The sequence below is a fragment of the Prionailurus bengalensis genome, chromosome B3, assembly GCF_016509475.1.
Source record: "Prionailurus bengalensis isolate Pbe53 chromosome B3, Fcat_Pben_1.1_paternal_pri, whole genome shotgun sequence".
NCBI classification, from domain to species: Eukaryota; Metazoa; Chordata; class Mammalia; order Carnivora; family Felidae; genus Prionailurus; species Prionailurus bengalensis.
The window spans coordinates 107503234-107516116 of record NC_057355.1 but is presented as its reverse complement, the minus strand read 5'-3'; the positions used below and the strand labels follow the sequence as shown (position 1 = coordinate 107516116).

At 36.1% G+C, this 12883-nt stretch overlaps 1 protein-coding gene and 1 long non-coding RNA gene across 6 annotated transcripts in view; one reads left to right on the top strand and one right to left on the bottom strand.

Annotated features, from left to right (window-relative positions):
• Positions 1 to 12883, bottom strand: part of LRRC9 (leucine rich repeat containing 9) — a 119766-nt gene that overhangs the window by 32331 nt on the left and 74552 nt on the right. For 3 of the 4 annotated variants that reach the window (XM_043556287.1, XM_043556284.1, XM_043556285.1), the window contains 5 exons: positions 11403 to 11525; positions 7097 to 7227; positions 5041 to 5149; positions 4219 to 4358; positions 546 to 682 (listed from right to left, as the gene is read on the bottom strand). In XM_043556287.1, coding sequence (XP_043412222.1) covers positions 546 to 682; positions 4219 to 4358; positions 5041 to 5149; positions 7097 to 7227; positions 11403 to 11525 — 640 coding nt within the window. The remainder of the gene's footprint in view (positions 1 to 545; positions 683 to 4218; positions 4359 to 5040; positions 5150 to 7096; positions 7228 to 11402; positions 11526 to 12883) is intronic. The other variant, XM_043556286.1, reaches the window with a different exon arrangement.
• LOC122469171 overlaps positions 1 to 12883 on the top strand; it is a 99900-nt gene that overhangs the window by 49416 nt on the left and 37601 nt on the right. The window contains exon 6 of one of the 2 annotated variants that reach the window (XR_006293401.1): positions 7302 to 8949. The exons of the other annotated variant lie outside the window; for it this stretch is intronic. This is a non-coding gene — a long non-coding RNA (uncharacterized LOC122469171). Of the gene's footprint in view, positions 1 to 7301; positions 8950 to 12883 lie in introns of those variants that run through there. 2 annotated transcript variants of the gene reach the window in all.

Here is a 12883-nt window from a genome sequence, read left to right as displayed (position 1 = left end):
ACTGGTTACTTTCTATTGGTTTTTTTTTTTTTTTTTTTTAATTTTTTTTCAACCTTTATTTATTTTTGGGGGGGGGGACAGAGAGAGACAGAGCATGAACGGGGGAGGGGCAGAGAGAGAGGGAGACACAGAATCGGAAACAGGCTCCAGGCTCCGAGCCATCAGCCCAGAGCCTGACGCGGGGCTCGAACTCACAGACCGCGAGATCGTGACCTGGCTGAAGTCGGACGCTTAACCGACTGCGCCACCCAGGCGCCCCTCTATTGGTTTTTTAACTGAACTGTGATATAAAAATAAATTATGATGTAATACCATATATAGTGCCAGCACATTGCATTTTCTAGGGCTACAGATGCAGTATTCTCTAGCCCTAGAATATTGCATTTACATTATTTATGTAAATAACCCAAGAAAAACCCATTAGCGATTACTAAATATTTTTGTCAATCTGTTTTGTGTAAATGTTGATGCTAATATTTGCATATTAAAACAGGATTACCAAATCAATTTTTAATAATAAACACACTGACAGTGTTGCTACTCACCTTGTAGAAAGAGGAATTTTAAATTTCTTAGTCTATTAAGCTGTAGCTGAATTAAATTACAAATTCCATTATAGCCCAAATGAAGAACTTCTAAACTATGCATTATTGGAGGCAAATTTTCACTGTTTGTTGTATCTCTGAAACACACATGTAAGTTTGACCCCGTAAACTTAGTTTCAAACAAGCTATATCATAAAAAGTCTGATATATACTTACTATAAGTTGAAGTTTAAAAAAATTTACTAGTATATCAGAATTAAATAATATTATCTTTGTATTTTATATAATGATCACTTTTTATTCTTAAAATAAAAACTATTTTTATATAGTAAAGACAAAGTACAGAAAGAATTACTTGAAATGAAAAGCAAATGCCTGCACAATCAAGCAAGAAAAAAAGATGCATTCAGATTGGAAAAGAATAAATAAAACCGTCTTTATTCTCAGATGACATGATTTTGTATTTAGGAAATCCTAAGGAATCCACCAAAAAACTATTATTGCAGTAATAAATGAGTTCAGCAAGATCAGAAGATAAAAATTAATATTAAAAATTAACTGAATGTCTACATGTCATCAATAAACTGAGCACGAAATTAAGAATTTTACTCACAATAGAATAAAAAAGAACAAAATACTTCAGAAGAAATTTAACAAAAGCAACATAAAATATATACACAGAAAACTAAAAAACATTGCTGAGATAAATTAAAGATCTATATAAGTGGAGAAATATTCAATGTTTATTGATTAGAAGGCTCAATGTTACTAAAATGGCAGTTTTCCTCAAAATGATTAATAGATTCCAGGCAATCTGCATCAAAAGTCCAGCAGATTTCTCCCCCCAGGAAAAAAAAAAAAACCATCTTATTCTAAGATGGTTATTTACAAGGAAATGTGAAGAACTCAGAATATCCAAAACAATCTTTAAAAAGAACCAAGTTGGAAGACTTATAATCTATGACACCAAAACTTTTAAGTTGTAGTAATCAAACCAGTCTGGTACTGGCAAAAGGAGAGACAGATCAATGGAATATAATTTAGAGTTCAGGAATAAACTTTTACAATTATGGTCAATTGATTTTCAACAAAGGTAACAAGACAATTCAGTGGGGGAAAGGGTAGTATTTTATTTATTTTTATTATTTTATTTTATTTTATTTTATTTTATTTTATTTTATTTATTTTTTTGGGGGGGGGAGGGACAGAGCACTTGCATGGGCAAGGGATGAGGGTGAGAGAGAATCTTAAGCAGAGTCCATGCCCAGCACAGAGCCTGACTTGGGGCTTGATCTCACAAGTGTGAGATCATGACCTGAGCCGAAATCAAGAGTTACTCGCTTAACCGACTGAGCAACCCATGTGCCCCACGGGTAGTACCTTAAACAAATAGATGTCCACATGTAAAATGATGAATTTAGAACTAACATTTTACCTCATAACATGCACAAATGTATGAGAAATGTGTCCTGAATGTAAGAGAAAAAACATAAACCTTTTTGAATAAAACATGACAAAATCTTTGTGACCTTAGATAGACAAGGAGTTGTTAGATACAACACCAAAATCACAATCTGTAGGAGAAAAAGTTGGTAAGTTGGACTTTATCAAAATTTAAATTCCTTTAAAAGACACCATTTAAGAAAATGAAAAACCAAGTCATTGACAGAAAATGCTTATAAATGAATGGGGTACCACTTCAAATCTACTAGAATGGTTGTAATAAAAAAGACAATAACAAGTGTTGGTGAGGATGTGGAGAAATGAGAATCTTCATAAACTGTTTCCAGTAATGTAAAATGGTGCAACCACTTTGGAAACCAGTTCTGGCATTTTCTTAAAAAGTTAAACATGAAATTACTCTATGACCCAGAATTTCACTCTGGTTTCTACCCAAGAGAAAAATACAAGTGCTTGCAAATACTTCTACACAAATGTTTTAGCAGCATTATTAATACTAGCCTCAAAGTATAAACAATCCAAATGTCCATCAACTATTGAATGGATTAACGTCATGTGGCAGAGCAATACAATGGAATACCTAACATATGCAGCCTTAGAAAGGAATGAACTATGAATACGTGCTGAACCTCAGAAACATTATGCTAAGTGTAAGAAGTCAGATACAAAAGACTACATATTATATGATTCTATTTATAGGAAATGTCTAGAAAACACAACTCTACAGAAAATGGATTAATGGTTTCTTAGAGCTAGAGGTGGGAAAGGGAACTGGCTGCAAATGGACAATGATGGATATTTCTGGTGTGTGATGGAAATGTTCTAAAAGTATGTTGCGGTGATAGTTGCACAGTTACAAACTTAGTAAAAATTATACACTTAAAATGAGTAAATATGGTATGTAAACTGCATTTCAGTAAAGTTGTTGAAAAATACGAATAGCCCCCAATATAAATGATGTGTATAAATGAAATGTTCATTGCAGTTTTGATCAAACTAACCACAAACTGGAAACAACCCCATGGCTCATCAATAATAAATGAATAAAAAAATAAGATTATTCTGGGGATTTTTCTATCTATAATACTCTCCATATTTTTTTGCTCTCGCAGATTAACAGTTGATTATATTGTCTTTGATCTTAATATATCCTAAAATAGATTAAAGAACACAAAAAATGGATAAACAACTGTCATATAATCTATATGATGGTATACAACACAGCAGTAAAATGAAATGAATTACTGAACTTGCAACTACATAGATGAATCTCGAAAGAATTATGCTAAGTGAAAGAAGCCAGATACAAAAGACTCCTTACTATATGATTATAATCGTATGAAATTTTAGAAAAAGGCAAAATTATAGGGATAGAAAGCAGATCAATGTTGTTTCCAGGACCTAGGGTGTGTGGGGGGGGTTGGGGGGGAGGGTATTATAACAAGATACAAGTTTCTGAGATGGGAATAGTTCCATTGAAGGAATGGTTATGTGACTGAATACATTTGTCAAAACCCATGAAACTGTACACTTAACCTGGAGGGTTTTATTATATGTAAATTATACTTCAATAAATATAGATGAAAACACTAGGAATGCTCTTCATTAGGATAACTGGAATGAAAGTATTTTGTCTTGGATATATATCTTCACGTTCTACCAAAAATGTGTAGGAAGGTGGGAGGTATATCCTCATTTTCTTTATAAAGTATCTTTTCCATTGGTGCTGGGGCATTAAGTGACCAGGTGAATTATTTAGAAACACAAACAAAACAAAAGTTACAAGAAACCTAAGTTCATGCTACTGGGTAAGGAAGGAGTTATTTTGTGGGGTGATGAAAACGCTCTGGAATTAGATGGAGGTTGCATTGTAGTTGTATAACTTTGTGTATATACTAAAATAAACACTGCATTGTACATAGAGTGAGTGTTATGCTATGTGAATTGTATCTCAATTTAAAACACATTAATCATACAACATTTCTTCATTTTCTTTTTTTATATAATGGGTATGAAATGTTGGAAGCAGGGAAAAAGCAATGACAAAGGGCTATTTTGAGTATCTTTTTATTTGTGACATTTATTATTGGCATGTAGCTATAAAATAAGTATCAAGTAAGAAAAATGTACGTTACTGCTATCACTAATGTGACTTACTGCTTTTTAAACTCCCAACAAAAATTGTATATAATTGTGAGAAAAAGAAGAGTACCTGTTTATTTTTGAAGTTCCTTGTTGTCCATAGCCACTGGAAGGCACTTTCTGGTAGAGTAACTGTCTGTTGGTCAAGTGGGTCTGAGGTTTTAGTCTGGGCATGATTGATTCAATATGATTATAGTTGAGGCATAAGACCTACAGAAAGAATACCTTATTAATCAGATGTTCAAATATGAATGCTGTATATATACCTTTAGTTTGAGATTATCAACATCCTAAAAACTATTAAGATGTAATGGATTATACAACATAACATAATAATATATCAGTGTTAAAATGGCACAAATGGTCTGTATTTAGCTTTGAATGTGTTTGTTTGAATAATCTGACTTGCTAAGAAATGACAATATTTCAAATACATAATGGAGACCCCAGAAAGCTGCTCAAGCTTCTCAATCTGCACTCCTGATTTCTCCAAGCCTGATATAGATGAAACAATTGTTTAGTTGGAGAGATCACCACTTCCCTATGTTTAAAAGGCTTCTGTAGATGGCTCAGCCAAAGCTATAAGACAGGAGGCAATAAGGCTGCTTTGAGAACCTGTGTCCTCCAATTTCATTCCATACCCACACTGTAGAGGCACCCTTCTATCCCGTCTCCTACTGCAGAGGAAGATTTACTGCTTATAAGACAATCACATAACACTGAGGTCAACCAAAATAATTTTGGAAAGTAGTACTTTCTCTTGCTTGGTGAAAAAAAATTTTAGGAATAATTTCTTTAATAACACAAAAATATATTTTAACCCAAAGTAAATAAGATTACAACTCACACTGAAAACCTTGAAAGAGAAAAGTAAAATCTGTGAGTGACTCACCTTCACATTAGGCAGATAGATTAATCCACTGAATGAGGTGAGATTATTGTTTTGTAGATTCACATTACATACATTTCTAAATTGGTCAACTGGAATCAAATCCACAGTTCTGAATTGAGATAAATACATTCATAATTTTGATAGGAAAGTTATATAGGTGAATCATTCATGTACAATCCCAAAAACATGAAAAAAATGCCTCTATCTGACAAGTGCTATGAAAAATAATTGCCTTAGTGTAAAATGTATGGGTTAAATAATTGGATAAATACATGTTTTGCTGGACATTTATGTAAGAAAATGACACAGAATTTGAATGCTTTAAAAACCATGTCTATTACCACATAAACATAGCACTATCACAAAGCAACTTTTAAAGTAAACATCCCTATTTCTTTATAAATTTACATACATATTCATGAAATTGTAGTGAAGTTGATATAGTAAATCATAAGATTTTCAGGTTATAAACTGCAGAGGATATATGTGAAACACATTATTTCTGAAATTCCAGGAAGACATTAGAGATGGGAAAGAAAAGGGGAAAGAAAGCAGGTGAGGTCTTTGAAAAAAGAGTTTTCTATGCAATCTCCTGAAAACTTTTATGGCATTCCACTTTGTAAGAATGCTTTGGTAGTTAAAAATATGTTTGATTCCTAGTCCATGGCTTTCTTGGTCCTTTGAGCCTTAATAGAGAAGAGCATAAGGGTAAATTATGTTACCCTAACTACTTTTTTAAACAAATCCTAAACCCTGTAGTTATAATTATGGCATACTTTTATCCATTAATAAATCATTCATTCAACATATTTTAATTAGTATTTTCTAAGTGCAGACAATGTATTTGGAAAAGCTATAACAAATATGAAAAGATACTGTCTCTGTCCTCATGAAATGGGATCCAGAAAAATTAAAATAAAAAAGGAAAAATGATATAATAGAGTTAGATGTAATGGAATATTAGGGAGAAAAAAAACCTATCTGGGGAAGTCAGCACACAGTGGAGCCTTCAAATGAGCCTTGGAGAATTTATAAGCATTTGTCAGGCAAATTAGAAAAAGAGTTCCAGCTAGCAGAACAAGCATAAGCAAAGGCAGAAATGTGAAACAGCATCTTGTGATTGAGATTAAGGAACTAAAATATTTTAGAATTTCTGGAGTATAAAGAATAATGGGCAGTGAAGGTAAGGGTTATAAGAGATACAAATAGAACAAGTCTTCTATGCCATACAAAGGGATTTTACATTTTACTATAGACAGTGGAAAGCCACTGAACAATGTTGAGAAGGGAAGTGACCTGATAAAACTTGCATCTTAGAAGATGGTATGGTCAGGAAAGGTTATATAAGACAAAACCCCAAAACTATCATCAAGAGAGTTTCTAAAATAGTTCATTTCCCAACCTAGGCCAAAGGTAGTGACTACAGAAAGAAGAGGGGAATTATGAGACATACTTATAATATGGACTCTGTAGAGCATGGTGATCAATTATAAATGGAGGACAAAGGAGAGAGAAATGACCTTTAGATTTTTGGCTAGGGTGACAACAGATGAATGTTGTCTTCTAGATGCTATCTAAAGAGCAACTGAATTTTCAAGTAAAGAGCTCAGGTTTTGGTTAAATTTAAAGGATCATCATCACAAATTAAAATTATGGCTAAAGATGTCTGTGAAGAGTGCAGAATAAGAAAAAGAGAGGAGAGAAAAGGATTTATTTGCCAGGAGGACAGTGAGAAGAACATCAGAAGAATGGTAGCTTTAGAAGTCAGATTTCACTGGGTTAAAGTCATATGTGAGGAGCAAACCTAGTCTATTCTAATTTTAAAAGCTTGGTTATTAGAGAAGAAGACATAGAATGTCTTAGATTGCTGACATTTTAAATCATAGTGTGTGATAATGCACTTTAATGAGTGGTGAAATTAGCATGAGATTTTGAAGTAGGGAAGATGACTTTCTGAATTATTAGTTATATTTGGATAAGGTGAATAAAAACCTTAGATAATTACAATAATTGCATATTTAATTATATCAAAAAGCATATAATAAAATGATTGCACCTGATGGATGATGAAGTCCAACTGAATTCTTGCATTTGGGTGAAGTTTGAATGTCCTTGTCGTTCTGCAATCATGTCAGAAGTAAGTCTGCCACCAAACAAGTCTTTTGCACACTCAGTCTCTGGTGGTTCCTACATATAAGGACATTTAGAAAGTGATGTCTTCTCTTACAGATGACTAAATGATATTAATTCTTTGGTTTTAGGTCAAAATGGAATGGACTCACTTCTCCCTATTCCTCCTACTAAATACAGCAAAAACTCCTATACATTAGAAAATAAATATAAGGAGACTGAAAGGCGCAGACAAGAAGGCAGACCGGCTAGGGACCTTGAGACTGAGGAATGATGCTGTGGTGAGTCTGCTGGTCTATTGTTGTGATTTATCATAAGAAATATATATTTGGCCTTTATCCACTGTTCCTGGCCTGGCCATATGGTTAGGCAGAAGAGCAGTGGAAAACTGGCCTATTAAAAGATGCCCATATGGGGCATGGCCCTATGGAAATTTGAGGAGTACATTAAAGTAGGACACATTGATGCCCATCAGAACTCCCTTCCAAGTTTGAAAGGTGATTGGATTTGACAGGCAGATATCCCCATATGCTCACTTAAGGTGGCCACCTGGGTTTGTGAAATAGGTGAATACTGGGGGTCTACAGCAATGCAGAGATGGACTGAATCTAGACATCTTTATCTTGCACCCTCTGAGGCACAGAATACCAATAAGAACTGTTTTGTCTGTCAGCAAAAGGGACAGAGACTGCAGATGGCCATGTGGCAGATTTCCCTGGTGGGAAGACTTTGAACAAACTTGGCAAGTCAGACTCATTCTGGTAGCCCTAACGGGCTACAAGAGAGTCTTGACAGAAATAGATACTGACTCCGGACTGGGTTTTGCTTACCCACTGGTAAATGCAAATGCTCAGAGTGCTCTAAAAGAACAGAGACAGAAGATATCATGCCAATTTAGACAGCTGACTGTTCTTTCTTCAGACCAAGGAGCACACCTGACAGCTCATAATGTCCAACAGTGGGCAGTAAGATATCCTACTCAAGAGTAATAGCTCGATAGAGAATTGGAACGGGCAGTTAAAACGTCAGTTGTCTAAAGCAAAAAGATAAAGTATGAAGGGCTGGTTTATATGCCTTCACGAGAGTGCTCACACTCAGTGTGAACATGAGTGGGGCTAAAGCTATCCCCAGTGGATAGACTTCTCTGTTTTTCTGGTGGCTCTGGGGAAGGATGCTGGTGTGACTATGCAATCCTTGCTAAAGGAAGGTGATGCTCATATACCACTATCCTTTTTATTTTTCTCCACATCACCTCAACTTTTTTTTCCTACCTGATCAGGGACTATGGCTGGAAACAGGGATGATTCCTAAGCAAGAAATTACAACTATGTTTTTAAACTTTATGTTAAAATTCTTAAAGGCCTGATGGGGGTGGGCTTTGTCTTCACCCCATCTGGCAAAATTGGGGTTAACAGTGAATGTTAGTTGTATTGTCTGGGGGGGCAAAAATAGCTGATCAGTCCTGCACCTGTATAATCTCACCCCATCTGACTGAGGGGGATGCACTTACTAGACTAGTATTGTTGTCTGCAATCTAGGCCAGCACAGTGGCCCAGCCTATTGTCCCTTCCAAAGGGGGAAAATTTGGGTATAAATGGAGAGAAGGAGAAATAGCAGTTATGGGTAAAGAAATTAATAAGTAAGTTATGTAATGAGGGAAATCCAATGTTACATTAACACTTCAAAAGAGGCTCAGAGCAAGAGATGATATTCTCTTTGTCTTTTTTTAATCTTTGTTTATTTATTTTGAGAGAGAGGGAGAGAGAGAGGGGGCGGAGCGAGAGGGAGAGAGGGAGAGAGAGAATCCCAAACAGGCTCCATGCAATTAGCAGAGGCCGACCCCACGAACTGCAAGACCATGACCTGAGCTGAAATCACGAGTCTGATGCTCAACTGACTGAGCCACCCAGGTGCCCTGATATTGTCTCTTAAATAATTATATCAGTTGCCTGAAAAGGGGAAGCTGTGTTTTCTGATACCACTCCTGCTTGTGGAATCTGAAAAGGTATCCAATGAAAGCTTGCAAATCTGAGTGGCTTCACCCTGGGAGACATTTTCATATGATTACAAACTGGATAATGACTGAATGAGATTATAGTAATATGACAGTGTTTTTTGAATTTTATGATCATTTTGCTATAAATGATAGGATCAAAAATCAGGGAATGGACTATGATAATGTGATTTATAGTAATAAATATAGGGGCACCTGGGTGACTCAGTCGGTTGAGTGTCCAACTCTTGGTTTCAGCTCAGATCATGATCTCACAGTTTGTGGTATCAAGCCCCATGTGGGGCCCTGCACTGAGCATGGAGACTGCTTGGGATTCTCTCTCTCTCTCAAAATAAATAAACATTAAAAATATATACAATAACAAATATTTATTTGGTCTTCATCCATTGTTCTAGGCACATAGCTCCTAAAGCCCTTGTAATTTCCTATATAAGAGACATAGAGGCATGTTTTGCTATAATATTTGGTTTTCTGACACCAGTTTCTGAAATTGCTTCAGAGCCATAAAGGTGAAAGCAGTGTCTTGTTATTCATAACAAGCTCCTTTCAACGACACCTGAGTTCATGTTAAAGGGTATCTTTTAGAAAGTCCCTAAGGATGGGGGCTGTTTGCCAGGGGAGTCAACTACAATTAGAGGGTTGGAACTTTCACTCTTACTCCCTGACCTGTGGAGAAGGGAGAAGGGCTAGAGGTTGAATCAGTCACCAATGTCATTTAATCAGCCATGCCTACATAGTAGAGCCTCCATAAATACCTCAAAGAAGGGGCCTCAGAAAACTTCTAGGTTGGTGAACACGTGGAGGTGCTGGGAATATGGTTTGCTCAGAGAGAGCATGGAAACTCTATGCCCCCTCCTGTATACCTTGCCCTATGCATCTCTTCTATCTGGTTGTTCCTGAGTTATATCCTTTTATAATAAATCAGTCATCTAGTAAGCAAATTTTTTCCTGAGTTCTGGGAGCTGTTCTAGCAAATTAATCAAACCCAAGGAGAGGGTGATGGGAACTTCCTATTGATAGCCGGTTAGTCAGAAGCATAGGTACCAATCTGGACTTGTGAAGTGGGGGTGGGGCAGTGCTGGGGGATTGAGCATGTGGGATCTGATCCTGTCTCCAGATACATAGTGTCAGAATTCAGAGAATTGCTCATATGTGGAAAACCCACACATTTGGTGTCAGAAGTGTTGTGAGTGTGGGGAATTGTGAGAGTAAAGGAAACACATAGATGTGGGTTTTCCTTTACAACTGGGTTTTGTTTTTGCCTCCTATATGCGGGACTAGGTGCTGGAGAAACCAGAAACCCAGAAATGCCAACCAGAGAAAACAAAAATTCACACAAATGCCTGTTCTCTATAGTCGAAAGAGTAGGAAAGGGGAAGCCTAACAAGCCAGAAAATTTTTAGACAAGAGTGGGTCTACTCCAGCCAAACCCATGGCATAAATTGTGGTCTACACCTGTATAAGCAGGTACATCTACACCTGTAAAAGCAGATGAGCGCACAGTTTTCCACTCTTGTCCTAGTGTAATAAGGCACCTCTCTATCATCCCCCTGCTGAGCAAGTGGCTTGGATCTTCATCCTCTCCCAGCAGTAATGCACCCCCCCCCACACACACACACAAATGTTACTAGAGAATATTTGGGGAGCCTGTTCCATTTCCACACAGTAATAATGGCAGAGCATTTATAGTCAGTGGAGGCCAATGGGCAATGTGAGCTTAGCAGTTAATAAAGCACATGCCTTCAGGATGTCAACAGAGGCCAAGTGGGGGAGCTTGGACTTACACCTTCCATTTGACAGCAACATCGCCTTACTTACGGTTTACTAATAACACTGACATACCAGTTTTGTGTTCAAATATGTTTTGCTTAAATATTAACAACTGTATTTTTCTAGGAAATAGGTAGCTGTTTTTAGGCCCAAGAGAATGGTAGAGCTCCAGAACAGATTTTTCTGTCCTGTCCCTATACTCTTTATTTTTGTCAGGCATCGAATTCAACAGGTGCAAATGTAAGCAATATCTTCCCTTTTCTGCCATCTCAATTTAGAAGAAAATTGGCTAAAGGAGAATATTTAAAAACCCAGATCAAAAATGTGCTTTAGAGACCTAAGTCTGAGTATCATACTAGTGATAAGGCAATGTTCAAAATGATGATGGCCAATGGATATATAAATATGCAGGCTGGACCAAATGCTGTGAGTCATAAACACAACTTACAATGGAGATTCCATCCAAAGCTTTCAGTTCTGGAAGGTGAAATATGACAAACAACCGGTAGTTTTCTTGATTCCATACAATAATGTTTCCATACATGTTGAGAATGACCAGGTTGCACAAACCCTGGGTAATAAAAACACATAAATTTAAAGATATATCTATGTATCTCTATCTCTATCTATGTATCTATCCATACACATATACATTATGTGTATGACTCCAGCAAGATTTTTCCCCTTAAGAGTTTAACTACCCTGGAATTTTAATATTCGAATTACTCTATCATTTCTTAGTGATTACGGTACTTTAAGTACACATTTTATTGCAAGAGTTATCCTTTCAGACTAGTAAGTTTTAATTTTGTACAGTATTTCAGTGATATGTGATACATGATCAGAATCTCTTTCTTTTAGCACACTGCTGCTAAATATATTATCTATCAGTGGTAAAGACTTGGAGGGAACTTTGCTAAGTTTAAAATAATATACTTTGTTTATGGAAGAATGGCCTATTAAATAGTATGCATGTGTGCATATAGATATAGTAGGAATGAAAAATACTGCCTTCTGATAAGGGATAAAACCCATGTACTTCTATCTTCTGAGAGAGTAGCAGAATTCATCTTAAGGGAAAATGTGTTTTTATTAGAACATTTTGATGTGTCTTTGTTGTGCAGGAACAGCCCAGAGTAGATGTGGTTGGGAGAGGTTAAGACAAGCGGGAGTAACACTACTGTGTCTCACAATGTAAAATGGTTTATTTTGTTGCTGCTACCATTGATAAGGTTGCCTCTGCAACTTTAAGAAGAAGTAGTTATATTTGTGGAGTAGGATGGGGAGAAGGCTGAAAGTAAGGAAAGGCAGGAAACAGACATAAGTTTTTGGTAGGAGATCAAGCCCTAGCAATATGATATCAGCAAAAGGAAAGAGGCCATCGTGAGAATCCCAGTGGTAGGAAATGGCCATTGAACTTTAGAAATAGTTAAGTCACACAATGTATTTGAAGTGAATTCCTATTCTGTGCTGTAGTAAACGTCCATTTTATTCAAACCTTTAGGAAAGCCTTCAAAACTTCAGTTATACAGTAGTTTTAGACGTTTCTTTGGGAGAATTAAAGAGGACAAAGCTGGGCAAAGTTGGCTAGAAAGAGTTGGGAGTCTCCAGTAAGAACCAGTAAGTAAGTGAGAAGTAATCAAGAATTCCTCTGAGAACAGGAAATGTTCAAGACTTACTCCCCAACCAGGTTGAGGAGTCCTTGGAAATACTGAGAAAGGCACTAGTTAGAAGGGATGGAGCTTGGGTATTTTATTTGAGTATTAAAAAAAAATTGTCCTAGTAGGTTATCAGTTTGGGGACATGGTTACACATATATATGTTTTTATATACGCATAAATTGAATGCAAATACATTCAGTAAACCTTGTTATTCTTGATTTTTATTTTCTTTACATTTTTCTGTATTTTCCAAATCCTATACATTGAA